This window comes from Pongo abelii, chromosome 2, assembly GCF_028885655.2.
Source record: "Pongo abelii isolate AG06213 chromosome 2, NHGRI_mPonAbe1-v2.0_pri, whole genome shotgun sequence".
Taxonomy (NCBI): Eukaryota; Metazoa; Chordata; class Mammalia; order Primates; family Hominidae; genus Pongo; species Pongo abelii.
In genome coordinates, this window is record NC_085928.1 from 15410709 (window position 1) to 15428848 (window position 18140).

Here is an 18140-nt window from a genome sequence, read left to right on the forward strand (position 1 = left end):
CAGCCCTGTGATAACCTGCCACACTGTAAATGAATTTGTAAACCTTGTGTTCAATTAATACATTACCATATATACTATGTGGAATTTGAGTGGCTATCTACTATTGGTGCAGAAAAAAATCAAAATATTTCCTCTGATTCATCCAAGCAGAGTGTGTGTCCTTTTTTTCCACAAGTGAGAGAAAGAATTAAAAGAAAAAAAAGAACAAGAAGTAGAAGAATGGTAAGAAAAGCAATAAGAGAAGATATTTGAGATCGTAAAGGCTTCTGTGAAAGAAGGCTGCCAGTCCGGAATTAGAGCTCATGGTCTCTGGTCTTGGATTAATCAGGTACCATTTGCCTGAACTCAGAAGATACAGAGAAAAGAGATGGATTTCTTCAGTAATTAACAGTTTGACAAGACTTCTAATTTTGACACTAAGCTAGCTAACAGTTAGTTCTTGGATAGAAGTAGAGACCATTCTAGTCACATAGACAGAAAACATCAAGCCAAGTGGGAAGGAGATGGACTTAAAGGATGGAAAGATACAATTTAGCTTCAGACTGATGGAAGGTAGAATTTCTAAATAACTGTAATTATTGATTGGTTCATAGTTTGTTCCTCAAGAAAGCATAACAACTTTAATAACATGGGTATACTTTACTCAAAACTTCTTTTTTTTTTTTTTTTGAGACAGAGTCTCGCTCTGTCGCCCAGGCTGGAGCGCGGTGGCGCAATCTGGGCTCACTGTAAGCTCCGCCTCCCGGGTTCACGCCGTTCTCCTGCCTCAGCCTCCCGAGTAGCTGGGACTACAGGCGCCCGCCACCACGCCCGGCTAATTTTTTTTCTATTTTTAGTAGAGACGGGGTTTCACCGTGTTAGCCAGGATGGTCTCAAACTCCTGACCTTGTGATCCGCCCGCCTCGGCCTCCCAAAGTGCTGGGATTACAGGCGTGAGCCACCTCGCCCGGCCCACTGTACTCAAAACTTCTGTGTCTTACTCTTAAAGTAAGGGTACAGCAAAATAAACTGGGGAACAACATCCTTGAATAACAACATTGGAGGAGGCAACAAGTCAGCTGCAGACATTGTAACTAAGAGTCCACTTAACCTAAGTAAAAGGGTCTTTTCTTTTTGAGATAGGGTTTTGCTCTGTGATCCAGGCTGGAATGCAGTGGCAGGATCATAGCTCACTGCAGCCTTGACCCCCTGGTTCCAAGCAACCCTCCCACCTCAGCCTCCCAGGCAGCTGGAACCACAGGCATGCGCCACCATGCTGGGCTAATTTTTTTATTTTTCTAGAGATGGGGTCTGCCTATGTTGCCCAGGCTAGGAGTCCTTTCTTGTTCCAACATGACTCGCTAGAATTCTGCACTGGTATTGAGAACCAAGGCCCAGGCAGGAACTGCATTACTTAACCATACTTTGTTCTCTGGGACTATATTTCCTTCAGGCGTGCTACAAATTGCAGCAATAGAGCATTTTAACTGTTTTGTTGAAGGTAGATTAGGATCTTTGCATCTCATATTCTAACCTCATATTTATCAAAAATATAGGTAACTTATTTTGACATGACATGTAGGTAGAAACAGGCAATGAAATACTATGCAACCATTAAAAACGATATGTAAAATATTTAATGATGAGGAAAATGATACACTGCAAGACGAAACTGATTATTAAACTATAAATAACGATGATTACAGTTTTTAAAACTTTATAATTTTATATACATAAAAATAGGGAAAAGATATAAAGCAGAATAACTCTGCCATTAAAATTATGTTTACAGAAAAAATAAGAACACAAGAGGACAACTTGTAATGTTTAATGAAAAATGGTAGAAATATGGGATCTAATTAAACTAAAGAGCTTCTGCACAGCAAAAGAAACTATCATCAGAGTGAATAGGCAACCTACAGAATGGGAGAAAATTTTTGCAATCTACTCATCTGACAAAGGGCTAATATCCAGAATCTACAATGAACTCAAACAAATATACAAGAAAAAAACAACCCCATCAAAAAGTGGACGAAGGATATGAACAGACACTTCTCAAAAGAAGACATTTATGCAGCCAAAAGACACATGAAAAAATGCTCATCATCACTGACCATCAGAGAAATGCAAATCAAAACCACAATGAGATACCATCTCACACCAGTTAGAATGGCGGTCATTAAAAAGTCAGGAAACAACAGGTGCTGGAGAGGATGTGAAGAAATAGGAACACTTTTACACTGTTGGTGGGACTGTAAACTAGTTCAACCATTGTGGAAGTCAGTGTGGCGATTCCTCAGGGATCTAGAACTAGAAATACAATTTGACTCAGCCATCCCATTACTGGGTATATACTCAAAGGACTATAAATCATGCTGCTATAAAGACACATGCACACGTATGTTTATTGCAGCACTATTCACAATAGCAAAGACTTGGAACCAACCCAAATGTCCAACAACGATAGACTGGATTAAGAAAATGTGGCACATATACACCATGGAATACTATGCAGCACTAAAAAATGATGAGTTCATGTCCTTTGTTGGGACATGGATGAAGCTGGAAACCATCATTCTCAGCAAACTATTGCAAGGACAAAAAAACAAACACCACATGTTCTCACTCATAGGTGGGAACTGAACAATGAGAACACGTGGACACAGGAAGGGGAACATCACACACCGGGGCCTGTTGTGGGGTGGGGAGAGGGGAGAGGGATAGCATTTGGAGATATACCTAATGTTAAATGAGGAGTTACTGGGTGCAGCACACCAACATGGCACATGTTTACATATGTAACTAACCTGCACGTTGTGCACATGTACCCTAAAACTTAAAGTATAATAAAAAAAAGATTAAAAAAAGAAAAATGGTAGAAATAATATTATACGATTTGTGACTGAACAAAATGTGATTTTGACTTTGTTGAATTTGGTCAGAGAAGAAACTGGAAGGGAGACATGAGAAACTGGCAGTGGTTTTCCCTTAGTGCTAGAATTATGAGTGAGTTTGGTGAGTTATTTTTCTTTATATTCTTCTGTTCTCTTTAAATGCGCATGTAATTTATTTATGATAATGTAAATACTTCTTAAATGTCTGTAACTCTTCAAAAGTGATGCTTCAAGATAAATGAGCTGCTAAGCATTTTAAGAATTTACGTAACTCTAATATGCTGGAGGGAAGGGATGGATCTGAAAGGCTACCATCAGTAAGAGGAATAAAACTTGTTCTGTGTCCTCCAGAAGTCTGGACAGTGATCAGCAGGTAACAGACACAGAGCATTCAACTTTCGAAAAAGAGTTTTCCACTAATTAACACTGTCCCACAGCAGAATAGCTTCCCTGAAGATGTTGAGTGCTAAAAGGGATCAAGCAGAGGCTAGAGGGCTTCTTGCCTGGGAGCAGGGGAGGGTTGGGGGAGAAGGACAAGAGGACAGTGGGGTAGGTGACCTCTAGCATCACTTTCACTGCTAACATTCTATCTGTGCATTCATTTGCTCATTCACACAGCTTCCAAGATGGCCCCCAATGATCCTTGCCAGTGGAGTATTCATGCCCTTGTGTAATTCCCTCCCAGACTGAACAAGCTGATCAAAATAATCAACAGAATACTCGTGGAAAAGATGGTGTATGACTTCAATCATAAAGATTTGGTAGCTTCTGCCTTGCTCTCTCTTGAGTTGCTCACTCTGGAGTAAGCCAACTGTTGTGTCATGAGGACACTCAAGCAGCCTGTGGAGAGGCCTGAGAGGAGAGGAACTGCGGACTGCCAATACCTGACAGAAACGTGCCAGGTATGTGAGTGATTCACCTTGGAAATAGACCTCCAGCCCAGACAAGCCTTCAAACGACCACATCCTCTGACATCTTGTCTGTAACTTCAGAGCGACCCTAGCAGAATGATCCCGGTAAGCCATGCCTGAATTCCTGACCCATAAAGACTGTGTGGGATTAAGTCACTAAAATTGGGGGTAATTTTTTACATATTAGACAACAATGCAATACATTTTTACCTGACATGTAAACAGGTAAAATCTGTTATGATTTGTTCCATAACAGAGTTAATATTCTGTGATTCAGTCATTTCAGCTGAACTATTGACAAGTTTTCCTTAATAAGGCAAAATCCCCAACTGTGATAGATGCATAACAGTAGCCGCTCCACTTAAGTAGTACAGTTTAACCCGCCACCGTTCAATGTCTTAACATGTTCCAAGAAGAACAATGTCATCTTGGCTTTAAGGTGATGTATCTTGTTTTTTTCCGATAGAAAAAGAACAATGTGCTTTTTATTCTACTAGAGATTTGGTGTCTGTGAATAGTTGTAGCTCTGTGACATTTACCATACATTTCTCAGCTTCCACCCATCAATTTGCTGAGAAAAAAAGGTATGCTACAAATTGCAGCAATAGAGCATTTTAAAAAGGTAATTTTCAGCATTTTGGCACCTAAAAGGGAAACTTTCATCTTCTTACACAAGCCAAAAGCAAAGACAAAGATTGCATGTTGTTCTTACAGATGACTTAAATCATCTCTTTGATGATAAAAATATTTTTAACCCGTGAAAGTTATGAGATATTCTGGGTAGGCCTGATTATCAAAGAATACCACAAATAGCTTTGGAGACTGTGTATTGTCTGTCACTGAGTCAAAGAGATCTGTGGGATTGTGAGGATTCTTGGGTGGAGGGGTGACTAATCCTGCACATCCCTTTGTGAAGACTCCAGTAAGTACTTGCACAACGTACATGTGCTTTCTTCCATTGCTGTCTGGCTTGGAGTAGGTGTCCTTGGCAGAATAACTGGCATCCACAGCAAAATAGGTTCCTTTTCCATAGGATACAGCTGGAAAGAGAAAGACAAAAACCTTCCTAAGAATATAAAATTACACAATGTGTAGAACCATGCCCAATCTGACAAAATTGTTTTCTAAATGCAGTTTTAGCCAGGTGTGTTGGCTCATGCCTGTAATCCCAACACTTTGGGAGGCTGAGGCAAGAGGATTGCTTAAGGCCAGGAGTTCGAGACCAGCCTAGCTAACATTATGAGACCCCCTTCTCTACAAAAATAAAACAAAATTATTAGCCAGGCATAGTGGTGCATGTCTGTAATCCCAGCTACTCAGGAGACTGAGGTGGTGGCATCATTTGAGCTCAAGAGATCAAGGCTGCAGTGAGCCATGATCTTGCCACTGCACTCCAGTTTGGGTGACAGAATGAGACCGTCTAAAAAAAAAAAAAAGCCCATTAAAAAAAAACTGCACATTAAAGTTACTTTTCATCATTTCTAAAATTCGCTCCATCTTCCCTCAGAAGGTTGCCAGTCTCCTTTACAATGAAACATGGTGAGCTCTATTCTGACAGTGATAATACAGCTGCCAACCATGGTTCCACGCTGCTTGGGTATGAAAAGTCTGAAACTATTGTTTGCCTCATTCTGATCAGCCAAATTACTCGCTTCCTTACCATTCTTCCCAGCATGACTTCGATTAAAGCCATACTGATTGACATGTGGCACTGAGTCTGCATCTGTCCCATGGAAGAGGAGTCTCTCATTGTTCTTATAGACATTCTTGATATCCATTTGCCTTTTCTTTACCTGGTAGCTCTGCCAGAGAAATGCATTCTGTATCCTCTCAATCTGCAGGTGACAAAAGACAAAATATTACAGAAAGGACCTTGGGGCTCAGTATATTGTACTTGTTGTGGATTTAAAATAAGCAATATGAAAAAGAAGGAAGAGGAAGAGAACTTGGTGAAGGAAAAGGAGAAGAAAATACAAATAGCTAATTCAGAGAGTAGGCAGCTTTCTGCCTTTAGAGAAAGATGGGCTAAAAGTATCTATTAGTGTCTATGCTTTGTAATAGTGCTTGTTGGTATATATTTTAAATAACATAATTTGCAGTTTATATCTAAATGATTACCAACATATATTCCCTGGAATTCCTGGAGATTCACTGACATTCAAACACCTACTCAAAAATTTGTAGTCATTCAATAGCCATGTCCTTAACTCCTTCTCATCTTCCGACTCATTCCATGTGGCTTCTCCTCATAACAATTCTTTCTGTTATTGCTCCAATTATGGTCACAGATCACCTCATAATTGCCTAATCTTATGACTATTTTTTTCTAGACCTCTGAATAGCATTTCAAACCATGAGCCGTCCCCTCCTTAAAACTCTGTTCTTCTTTCACTTCTTTTCAAAATATCACTCTCTACTGGTTCTCCTTCCTCCTAGGAAATGGAGTTAACATCCATTCAGTCATCATCTACTGAACATCTCTATGAATCAAGTTTGTGTTGGGTCTCTGTCTTCATGAAACATTCAGTCTAATGGCATGGGGTGGCGGGCAAGACAAGAAAACTAATCACTACCGCGCAGAATTATAAGGGATGGTCAGGAGAACACACACAGAGCTATGAAAGTATAGGAAAGGGCTCCAGATAACCTGTGTCTGGGGAAGGAGGAGGAAATCTGAGAGGATGATGTTCTGGAAACAGAGGAAGAAGAGAGGTTCAAGAAGAATGGAGTGAGTACCTGGGCAGCTCTTGAGGAGAATCCAAGCCATAAAAGCAGGTGGGAAAGTTGTTCTGCTGAAAGTAGTGGAGGCCTATGGGAGAGTAACGAAGGTTTGCAATGGGGAATGTGTGAGGGGGTTGACTGGAGGAAGCAATGAAGGATTCCAGGCAGCCTGGAGGGTCCAGCTGAGGCTGGGGACCATGAATTAGTAAGGATTTCATCTAAGAGCAGCAGGAGAGAAGGTAGGTTACGGGACTAATCCAAAGTTGGGGGTTTTCAAAAGAAGTATGAGCCAAGAAAGTCGCAGATATTGTGTAAACACAAAATGAGGTTCTTGCACTTCTTGTACAGTCATCCGTCAATATCCATGGAGGATTGGTTCCAGGACCTCTGCAGATACCAAAATCTGAGGATGCTCAAGTCCCTGATATAAAATGACATAGTACTGTATTTGTATTAATATATAATCTACACAATCCTCTCATATACTTTCAATCATCTGTAGATTTCTTATATTACTTCATACAATGTATTAACAAATGCTATGTAAATAGTTGTTATATTGTTTAGGGAATAATGACAAGAAGAAAAAGTCTGAAAAAAAAAAAAAAGAAAAGGTCTGTACACATTCAGTACACTCAACCATCATAGGCCTCACCACACTTTCCATCCGAGGTTGGTTGAAATCATGGATGCAGAACCCATGGATTCAGAGGCCCAGGACTGTACTTCCAACAGCTTTTAACACCACAAGGCATCTCCTCCTTTAAATTATGTCCTTCCTGCAGGATGTCTCTATCTCCTGGCTCCCCTTTCTCAGGAATTAAGCTCATTCATTCAATCAAGTTTACTCAATACATATTATGTCATACTGTGTGCTAGACAGCTTCCTAGGTTCTGAGAATGAAGAAATGAACAAGATGCGACTCCTACCTTAAGCAGCTCACTGTCTAGTCGGGGAGCCAGCCATGTGAAAAGTTATCAAAGTACCTTATAAGTGCCGTAATGTAAGTACATAGTTACAGAGTACCACTTTATAAGTGCTCCAAGAGGTAAGTACACAGTTCTATGGAAGCGGCAACAAGATTTTAAATTACTAGGATGCCACACCCTGTTCTGATATACATGGTATGATAATGACCTCCTGATAAACCCCTATAGTTTACTGACAAATATTTTTATGCAGCATAGTGGGCATTGTGGTAATCTTCTAAACATGCATTCTACCCCATCAGCAACCTCTGGTTTGAGTGGGATTGGCCCTACTTATAGTTCTAGGATGGAGTCTAATTGAGTTAAACCGATCAGGATTTCAATATGGATCACACATTGATGGGATCTGATAGCTCAGGCCCAAGCCAACCAGAACAAGTTATTCCCTAGACACGGAGATGGCTGCAGTGGTTGGGATTCTCATCCAGTAACTGCGGGACAGGACACAGTTGTCTTCTATGGGTTGTGAATGAGAAAACAGAGACCCCCTAATTGCTGCCAGCAGCCATCCAGCAACCACAAGGAAAGTCCAGCCTTAAAACAAAGCTGACACTGAGGACAGCAAAGCTGGAGCAACTGGATCCAGGACACCATCAAGCCGCCGGATCAGACTTCTCCAAAGCCCATCCTACTTTGGGGCTTTCCATTAATCTCCGACACAGTCCTCCTTGTTTAATCAGTTTGAGTGGGTTGGTTTGTGACTTGCAACTGAAAGTATCCTAACATACACATGTGACTTGGAATCTCCTTCATTACTGCTAATGAATAAACCATGAGATTTGAAGTCTATGGAGCTTGAGTAAGTCTAATTCCAGTTAAAATAAACATAGTAAGGTACAAAGGAAGGAAGGGTGTTATTTAAAAAGAGATAGCTTTTATGTTAATTCATCAACATTTTTAAACAGTAAATTTTAACACAGTATTACCTTCTCTATTGCATAGGAAGAACAAGTTTGGGTGAACTTGTCCTTTATGGTATTATATTCTGATTGTCCTGGGTCTAGCTGGACCATGCAAAACAGCTGATGATTCATGTCAGTCCAGTTTTCAGGAAGATTATCTGGAAAGTCAGCATTTGGTCAAAACACAACATTCATTTCCAAAGACCTCTGAAAATCAGGGCACCTCCTCTGCACTTGTCTCTCGTCATCCAAACCTGGTCTTTAAAGCAGAAGTTACACATTTCACAGTTGCTTCTTCTATTATCCTCAGTTGAGTAAATCCAGATGAAGTGAATGGTCTGACACCAATATGACACAATATATTCATTAATGCTCTAGATAAAATATTTAGATAAACTTAGATCCACTGTAGCTTGAAATTGTAATTTTCCCAGAGAGTTCTATGGAATTAATTTTGTAAGAAACTAATATGTAAACATGAATGCTAATTTATAGATGCTTTTGCTTTTATCAGTATTATTTAATGTAGTTGTCTTCTATTTTTTGAAAATGATTACCTTGCTAAAGATATTTAAAGCACATGGTTCTGTACCCCATCTTATATACCAAGTAGAGAAAGCACCATGTAAAGAAAATAGCAGATGTGCTAAGAGAATGCTTTCCCATAAGGTGATCATGCCTGGGTTTCCTTTGCTTTTCAGTGGCTTCCTGGAACTTCTAAAACAGCAAGGCTAGACATCAACTTGCTAAGATAGCAGGACTAGTGTGAATACGGACACCCTGCATTAGAGATACACCACCACAGGTAAAAACCAAAGGATTTCTTCCTTACAAACAAAGCCAATTTACTCACTTTTAGTGAAAGATATACCTGGCCTGAGAGAGGGATCCAGGGCACTGTCTTCCTGTTGAGCAAGTCCATCTCGTGACACAGGGAGGCATCTAACCCTAATCAGTAAGCTCTTTTCAAACTCCATTTTTAAAGTCATTCTGGCAGTTGCCCACCAATAATGTGCGTGGTTTCTGAAAGCTGCATTCCTTCCTTTCCCCACTGTTCATCTCCTTCAGGATCTTTCTGCCTAATCATTTCTAGTCCAAGGCCTTACAGTCCTTTTGGATCTGCTGCTTCCTTTCCCCTGAATACAGCAGGCAAGCCTGGGAAGTAAGGAGGTGAAGGTTTTTTGGAGGCCTTCTATTCCTTTCATGCCCTGAGGCTGGAGAGCAGGAAGCTATCAGGACTTGGAATCAGAAGACCATATCAGCCTCAACCTGTGACCAGCCATATGACATTGAACACATATAACACCACTTTTGGGTGAGTTTTTATTTTCTCATCTGTGCAATGGGAATTATAAGATAGATCCCATGAGCTCTATCTACCACCTCACGGGATTGTTGCAAAGTTAAAATATAATAAGGAGTCTGAAAGTGCTTTAGGAAATGCCAAGTCGTTTGTAAACATAGGGTTATTATTCTTAAAAACCAATTAAGCTTGATATTTTTTACATCCCAGAGGTATTTGTATATTATTATTAATTATTATTATTATTTTGAGACAGAGTCTCACTCTGTTACCCAGTCTTGAGTGCGGTGACACAATCATGGATCACTGCAGCCTTGAACTCCTGGGCTCAGGCAATCCTCCCACCTCAGCCTCTCCAGTAGCTGCAACTACAGGCACATGCCACTATGCCTCGCTATTTTTTCTGTAGAGATGAGTTTCTGCCATGTTGCCCAGGCTGGTCTCAAACTCCTGGGCTGAAGCAATCCTCCTGCCTTGGCCTTCTGAAGTGCTGGGATTACAGGCATGAGCCACAGCACCCAGCTGGTATTTGTATATTAATAGGGAATAAAGCATAAAGCCAAAGGTATTTTCTGGAGGGGAAAGACATTTAAATCACACCCTTAAGCCACACCAAACTGTGCTATCTACTCCGTCTTCTATGTACAAAAGGTGACTTTGGCTAGACAATTTAGAGGAGAGAAAACAGAGTCCCAGGAATACTCACCCAGCATCACATGGAAGGTCATTATCAAAGTAAGGAGCACTGTTGACTTGCAGCCCAGGGCTTCACAGAAAATAGCACGATAACAACCCTTTTAAAAGTGTTTCCATGTGCTAGGCATTTTCCTGAGCCCTCTTCCCATACAGCTCTTTGAAAAGATTAGTGTTTTTTAAAACAGGGGTCCCCGAATCCCAGGCCACAGACTAGCACTGGTCTATAACCTGTTAGGAAGCAGACTGCCCAGCAGGAGGTGAGCGGCAGGCAAGAGAGCAAAGCTTCATTTGTATTTACAGCTGCTCCCTATCATTCACATTACCACCTGAGCTCTGTCTTCTGTCAGATCAGTGGCAGCATTAGATTCTCACAGGAGCTCAAACCCTATTGTGAACTGTGCATGCGAGGGATCTAGGTTGTGCGCTCCTAATGAGAATCTAATGCCTGATGATCTGTCACTGTCTCCCATCACCCCCAGATGGGACTGTCTAGTTGCAGGAAAACAAGCTCAGGGCTCCCACTGATTCTACATTGTGGTAAGTTGTATAATTATTTCATAATATATTGCAATGTAATAATAATAATAACAAAGTGGACAATAAATGTAATGCACTCGGACCATCCTGAAACCACCCCCTTCATAACCCAGTCCGTGGAAAATTTGTCTTATATGAAACTGGTCCCTGGGGCCAAAAAGTTTGGGGACCACTGTTTTAAAAGATAAGCTCTACTTTCAAATTCCTGGTGGTTCAGGATAAATGCCCTCACCTGTGAGGGTGGGATTAAAAACCAAGATCCCGGCCGAGCACGTAGGCTCATGCCTATAATTCCAGCACTTTGGGAGGCTGGCGGGTGGATCACTTGAGGTCAGTAGTTCGAGACCAGTCTGGCCAACATGTTGAAACCCCATCTCTACTAAAATGCCTGTAATCCCAGCTACTCAGGAGGCTGAGGCAAGAGAACTGCTTGAACCTGGGAGGCAGCGGTTGCAGTGAGCCAAGATTGCACCACTGCACTCCAGCCTGGGCAACATAGCGAGATTCCGTCTCAAAAAAACAAAAACAAAAACAAAAAAACAAACAAGATCCCTGGCTCTGCCCCCAGTCTTCCTCTCCTCACTGTTTATTCTCACACTTAAGCCAATCACACTTAAGGACTTCAATCCCACCTACTCACATGACTTCCCAAATCTATATTTCTAATATCTGATATATACTTGGTGCTCAATAAATAATCTCTGGACTCAATAAATAGCTTTAACATACATTTGAAAAGTAATTGTGTATCATCTGCACAAATGAAACTCAAAGCTATCCTCTTTAAGTTCTTTTTGGAAAAGGGCTATATGATAAATCCTTACTAAAATTCCAGTTTATCTGAGCCAACAAACTTCCTTTTATCTGATATTTCATCTGTATTATTCCTTTTCTCTAACAACAAAGATGATGTAATGCAGTTGTATTGTGGTTTGTTTTTGCCTCGGGTGCCAGAAGTTCAGGTTGAAATCAGTCTTTCACGGCATTGACAACCCTGCTGTCTCAGAGGGTCAGTTGTCTGCTCATTTTAGTCAGTTTTGTGTTTGCTTCTCTCTTCAACTACACTGTTTTGTTTTTTAAATTTGTAAGTCAGTTTAAAATCTCAGTGAAAGCAAAGAGTGATGAACCAGTTAAGCTTTATTTTTTACTTTACTGATAATGACTTATTTACTGTTCTTAAATTTAAATAAAAATTTTCATCTACAAGGACCAAAGGGAAAAAATGTTTATATATCCCTAGATACTATAGCAGGTACATACTATTTTTAACTGCCCAGTATCCTTTTCTCCTCTTCTGGTAAAAGCTTTCTGAATTTCCTCTGGGGAACAGCTATTCCCCATTGCTTCGGATGGTGACCCCTCTAGCTGAAGTGTGGAGCATGTGACTCTGGCTTGGCCAGTGTAATTCCGGTTCCCTGCCTGCAATGATAACCTAAAATGGTCCAATCAGAAAGACTCTCAGTGCTTAAAAGAGCTCTGTTCCCTGGCATCATGTTCCTGATGATGAGTGTATATCTCCACTGGATATACTCTTTCCTCTTGAAACTGAGTATGGAAGGATGTGGGCCTAAAGCTGCTAGCAACCATCTTTCACCATATGAAGCTTAAAGAAAAAGACAATACAGCTGAGAAGAGAATGAGAGATGAAGAAATTCAGGGTCTAGATGATATTATTATATGAGCACCTGGACCAAACTGTACCTGAACCCAGGAATGTGTGGGCTTTATAATAACATGAGTTATTGAATTCTGTTTTTTGCTTAAGCCAGTGTAAGTTGGACTTTCTAGTATTTGCTACTGAAAGAACCTTAACAGATCCAACTATTATATTCATGTTTTTATTGTGCGTGTCCTACACGTATTGTGTGTTGTAGCACACCGAGGAGAATACTTGTCAGGAAATAAATGTAGAGAGAACTGACATTTCTTCTGACAGCAGCAGACAATAATTCTCAGTTTAGGGAGGCTGCCGATGGCATATGTGCCTTATCACTAGCAAAACTCACAGTGCTTTAAGGGTGAGTGCTCCAAATGGCTGAAAATAGTGATTGCAAGAGAAGGCTGCAATCCTAGTTATTTTAATAGCAGTACAAATGCCACAAAATAGGGGAAAACGAAGTCAGAGGAACAGGTTGGTACAAGTACTTAAAGTATAAACACACCTTACAGAGTAGCAGCTGGGGATCTGGGATCTGTGTGGCTGCTTGTGATGTAGTACAACCAGCTGATCCTAGCCACTCCCTTCTTACATCTGATTCTATTCCAGGCTAACATGTCTGTAGGGGGATGATTAGCAGACCAATATTAATCAGCTAGTTCACAGCTCCAAGAGGAAATGAGGGTCAATACCAACCAATCAATAAATATTGGCTAGACTATTGGCTAGAATTTGCAAAGCTTCCTCCCCTCTTTCTGCTTCCTCACTTCCATTCTCTTCCTGTTTATTTGTCATTCCTATTTCCCAGGCATGATTTTGCCTCTCAGGAAAATAATCAGTTGACAGGAGGTTGCGTTCTCTAATTTTTATACTTTTCCCATGGATCATAAGAAGTTGTCTGAAAGTCCTAAAATAAATAGAAAACTATAAACTCAGTGTACATTAACACTTAAACATTTTCTAAGTGATTATCCGAGCCAGCAGGGTGATTTTTAAAAAGTGAACATCTTACATGTAGTCATGGAGAATGTGGACTGAAAGTTCGGTGATGCAGAGAGGTCTCTTTTTTCCATGCTGTCGTAGAATACATTTAGCAGCTCAGGTTGAAAGATGACAACTTTAACTGTTTTTAATGATGGGGTGGAATGTTGCGATGAGAAGTCTACAATAGCATCGATTATGTTATCAGCAACTGTGATTGGGTTTTTTCTGGCATTTCCTGAAAAAAAAATTTAATGACAAAGAAGTTTCCCTGATGTTGCTAATATGATGAAATATGGCAAATCCAGTTCTCAGTGCTGAGAAACAGGAAAGCCCCTCACAGCCAGGAACTGATCTGACACTCACAGCTAGTTGGTGTTCTTTAGCTGAATACAAACAATTTCATAGTACATCATCCATGTAACCACTCTGACCATGATGAATTAACACAAAAACAAGACTACTCCATAATTATGTCTTATCGCAGACAAAAACATAAACCCTGTCCAAATCACAGAGATGGCCCAATATCCCCCTATCTTGACTAATAAGAGTGACAGCTGCTAGGCCAGGCACAGTGGCTCACGCCTGTAATCCCAGCACTTTGAGAGGCTGAGGCGGGTGGATCACGAGGTCAGGAGATTGAAACCATCCTGGCTAACATGGTGAAACCCCGTCTCTACTAAAAATACAAAAAATTAGCCAGGCGTGGTGGCAGGCACCTGTAGTCCCAGCTACTCGGGAGGCTGAGGCAGGAGAATGGCGTGAACCTGGGAGGCAGAGCTTGCAGTGAGCCAAGATCGCGCCACTGCACTCCAGCCTGGGCGACAGAGCAAGACTCCGTCTCAAAAAAAAAAAAAAAAAAAAAAAGAGTGACAGCTGCTGCATTACCAATCATACATTTAGCCAGAGTGCATCCTCCTTCCTTCTAGATAAGATACCCAATCATAGAATTATGTCTGTTTCCTAAAAGTCTCTGATCCAGAGAAAAGCCCCACTTACTTGAGACTGCCACAAAATCACCTAAAACAAGCCCAAATCCATTAAGTCCTTTCTAACACTCTCCTACTGAGATGCTGCAGAGCTCCCCGTAGTGTGTGTTCCTGGTGATCTTTACCTGATGGGCATTGGCAGTGCAGAAATAAGAACATGTGATCTGGATGCAGAAGAGCTGAGTTTATGTCCTGGCTCCACTACTTACTAGCTGTCTGATCTTGGGTAAGTCATTTGATCCCTCTTGAAGTTAGCTAGGGCTGCAGTACAAAAAGCCATGGACAGGTGGCTTAAGTAAGAGAAACTGATGTTCTCAAAATCTTGGAGGCTGGAAGACTGAGGCCAAGGTATCAGCAAGGTTGATCTGTAGATGACTGTCTTCTCTCTGTGTCTTCACATGTTCCTCCTTCCATACCTGGCAGTGTCCTAATGTCCTCTTCTTATAAGGACATTAGTCGTATTGGTTTGGGGCCCACCTTAATGGCCTCATTTTAACTTAATTAGCTCTTTAAAGACCCTATCTCCAGGCTAGGTGCTCATGCCTGTAATCCCAGCACTTTGGGAGGCCAAGGCGTGCAGATCATTTCAGGTCAGGAGTTCGAGACTGGACTGGCCAATATGGTGAAATCCCGCTGCCACTAAAAATACAAAAATTAGCCAGGCATGGTGGTGGGCACCTGTAATCCCAGCTACTCGGGAAGCTAAGGTAGGAAAATCACTTGAACCAGGGAGGTGGAGGTTGCAGTGAGCCAAGATCGTGCCACTGAACTCCAGCCTGGGTGACAGAGTGAGACACTGTCTCAAAAGACAACAACAAAACAAACAAACAACAACAACAAAAAACAAAACCCTATCTCTAAATCTGAGGTACCAGGGTTAGGACTTCAACATATGAATTTTGGAGAGACACACTCAACCTATAACACCTCTACACTTCAGTTTGCTCAGCTAGAAATTGGGGGTAATAATAAAAGGTAATAGGTAATAGAGATAAGAATATGGTAGGTAAGAATAGAGTAATTAAGAATATAATGGTAAAAAAAACATGTAATAGTAAAAAAAAAAAAAAAGTAATGGTAAAATTTGTGCAGGATTTGGGACCAGGCTGCATGGCTTTGAACCTAGCTCTGTTGCTAGGTTGAACCTACCTCAAGTTCCTCATCTACAAAATGGGGACACAGAGTATAGGATGGATCCAGGTTTTGAAATTTATATATCTCAGAAAAAGAGTAAGTATACAATTATGTATAATGGTGAATATTTAGAATCAGAAAGGAAACCACAACAAAGTATATCTTTTAAAATGCTGAAAATTGTATTCCTAAGGCAACTTTCCTTAGCTGTATCGCATAAATGTTTACAGCCACCCCAACATCACCCAGTGCAAGGGTAAGTATGAGACGTCAAAGTCGGGAGAAACAGTGGTCTTAATTCATGATGGTTAAAATATCCTACTTTTGAAATTTTACTAAGTCATATAACCAGGTGAAGACATTATTAGGGCTCCTCTCAGGATCTTTTAAAAAGCCTGTGCAAGTGAAGTCTGATCACTTAAGCTTCATTATCTTCACAATAAACCTGTCTTTGATAATAGTTTCCATGTCATAGGTATGAAGACCAACCCTCCCAGTTTCCCCAGAGCAGAGAGGCTGCCTGCAACGTGGGACTTTCAGTGTTAAAACCAGGAAAGTCCTGGTCAAACTTGAAAGAATTGATCACCCTATATAAGGTTACTGTGAGGAATACATGAGCTTTGACATGTAAAACACCTAGAACATACAGTAAGGACTCAATAAATCTTAGCAATTATTAATATTACTACTACAACTAATGTAGCTATTCCAGCTACTTCATAGGAGTTTAGTGGTATTCAAAATAGACTGCGTCTGGGTAAGCATTTATTTTTTTTTCTTTCTTTTTTTTTTCCGAGATAGAGTCTCACTTTGTTGCCCATGCTGGAGTGCAGTGGTGCAATCTCAGCTCACTGCAACCTCTGCCTCCCGAATTCAAGCGATTCTCCAGCCTCAGCCTCCTAAGTAGCTGGGACTACAGGTGCCCGCCACCACGCCTGGCTAATTTTTCTATTTTAGTAGAGACAGGGTTTCACCATGTTGGCCAGGCTGGTCTTGAACTCCTGACCTCAAGCAATCAAGCGATCCACCCGCCTCAGCCCCTCAAAGTGCTAGGATTACAGGCGTGAGCCCCCGTGCCAGGTCTGAGAAACATTTCAAAAATGTCCGTTGAAATCAATGGGGAAGAGAACATCCATGAGCATCTCTGGAGGCATCATCAAAATCACCTGTTATTCATTCCTCCATTCAACAAAATTTAATGGGCAATGATTCTTCACTCAACATGGGGCAGAGAAGACACAAAGATCTGGTCCTTCCCTTTTGAGGATCTCACAATGTATTCACAGTCGAAGAGGTGTGGCATAAGCATTTCATGGCCTCCCACTTCCTCCTCTGGGGCTTTGCACTTACTCTCCTCCAACACTTACGATTATTGGTTGGATCTTTTGCTGACTTTTCTGCCCTTTCCCTGCCACAATCTACCTGTGGGCATTTCTCACTGTTCTGGTCTCAGCCCTCTTCTCTTTCTGTATGCAGTCCCTTGACAGGCTCATTCCACCTATCTGGTTGCAACCCTTCCCACTGTGTGGCTGAACACACCTACACCTGTGACTTCTGCATTGGGTATCATTCTTGGTTACTATGTCTTGCATCTGTTCCAAAATCATGAACTCCTGGAGGGGCCAGAGCTTACTCTACTCTGTTTGCCCAGTGCCAAGTAGCAGAGTGCTTGCCCTGGGTGATGGGAACAAAACAATTTGGGTTTGTGAGAGCTGTAATTTGCCAGATGGTGTGGGAGAGGCTCCAGATGGAGAAATGCATGAACAAAAGAAACAAAAAGTGGTAACAAAATGCCTGCAGCACGTTCCCCCTGGCTTCCCTATTGGCCTCATTACCACCGATAGCAAAAGGTTATAACAAAAGGTTATCGGTGTGTGGAAGCCAGGAAGAATGTACTGCAAACATTGGAGGGTGCCCTGGGGCTCATACGAGAGGGGCCTGGGATACCTGCAGGAGCATTCTGTTTTAATCTGGGAAGAGGAAGGAAGTCTACAGAGTCGAGCTAAAATGATGGTGGTGGCTCTAAGACCAGGAATTTAATTGCTGAAAAACTCTCTCAGATTAATGGTAATCTGTGGCTACATACTATTAATACTTCCCAAGTAAGAAGCCCTCACTTCCATGAGAGTGACAGGGGACATGAATGTGAATGAATCAGGAAGTGAGTGACCAGTAGCACTGTCAACTAAGAAGAGCAGATGACTGGATGATATGATAGAGATGAGGAAAGCGTTCCTAGAAACTGTGAGCAGGACAAACCTGAGCTTGTTGCTCATGGGGAGTGACTGCATCTTACTCATGATTTTCTCCCCAGTGCCTTGCACAGAGCCTAGGTAACGGCATTTCAATTCAATGAATGCAGAAATGAGGAGCCGGCTGGGAGACACTGAAGTAAACCAGATGGGGGAGGTCTGAAGGGTTTGGAAACAAAAAGAAAGGCTGG

The 18140-nt window shown here is 41.4% G+C and overlaps 1 protein-coding gene across 1 annotated transcript in view; it reads right to left on the reverse strand.

Annotated features, from left to right (window-relative positions):
* Positions 1-1598: 1598 nt before the first annotated feature.
* The window catches only part of PARP15 (poly(ADP-ribose) polymerase family member 15), a 58021-nt gene continuing 41479 nt past the window's right edge, over positions 1599-18140 (reverse strand). Inside the window, 4 exon segments of the mRNA XM_002813216.5 lie at positions 1599-4824; positions 5445-5619; positions 8422-8555; positions 13603-13809. Of these exon segments, the coding sequence (XP_002813262.4) occupies positions 4535-4824; positions 5445-5619; positions 8422-8555; positions 13603-13809 (806 nt within the window). The 3' untranslated portion in view covers positions 1599-4534.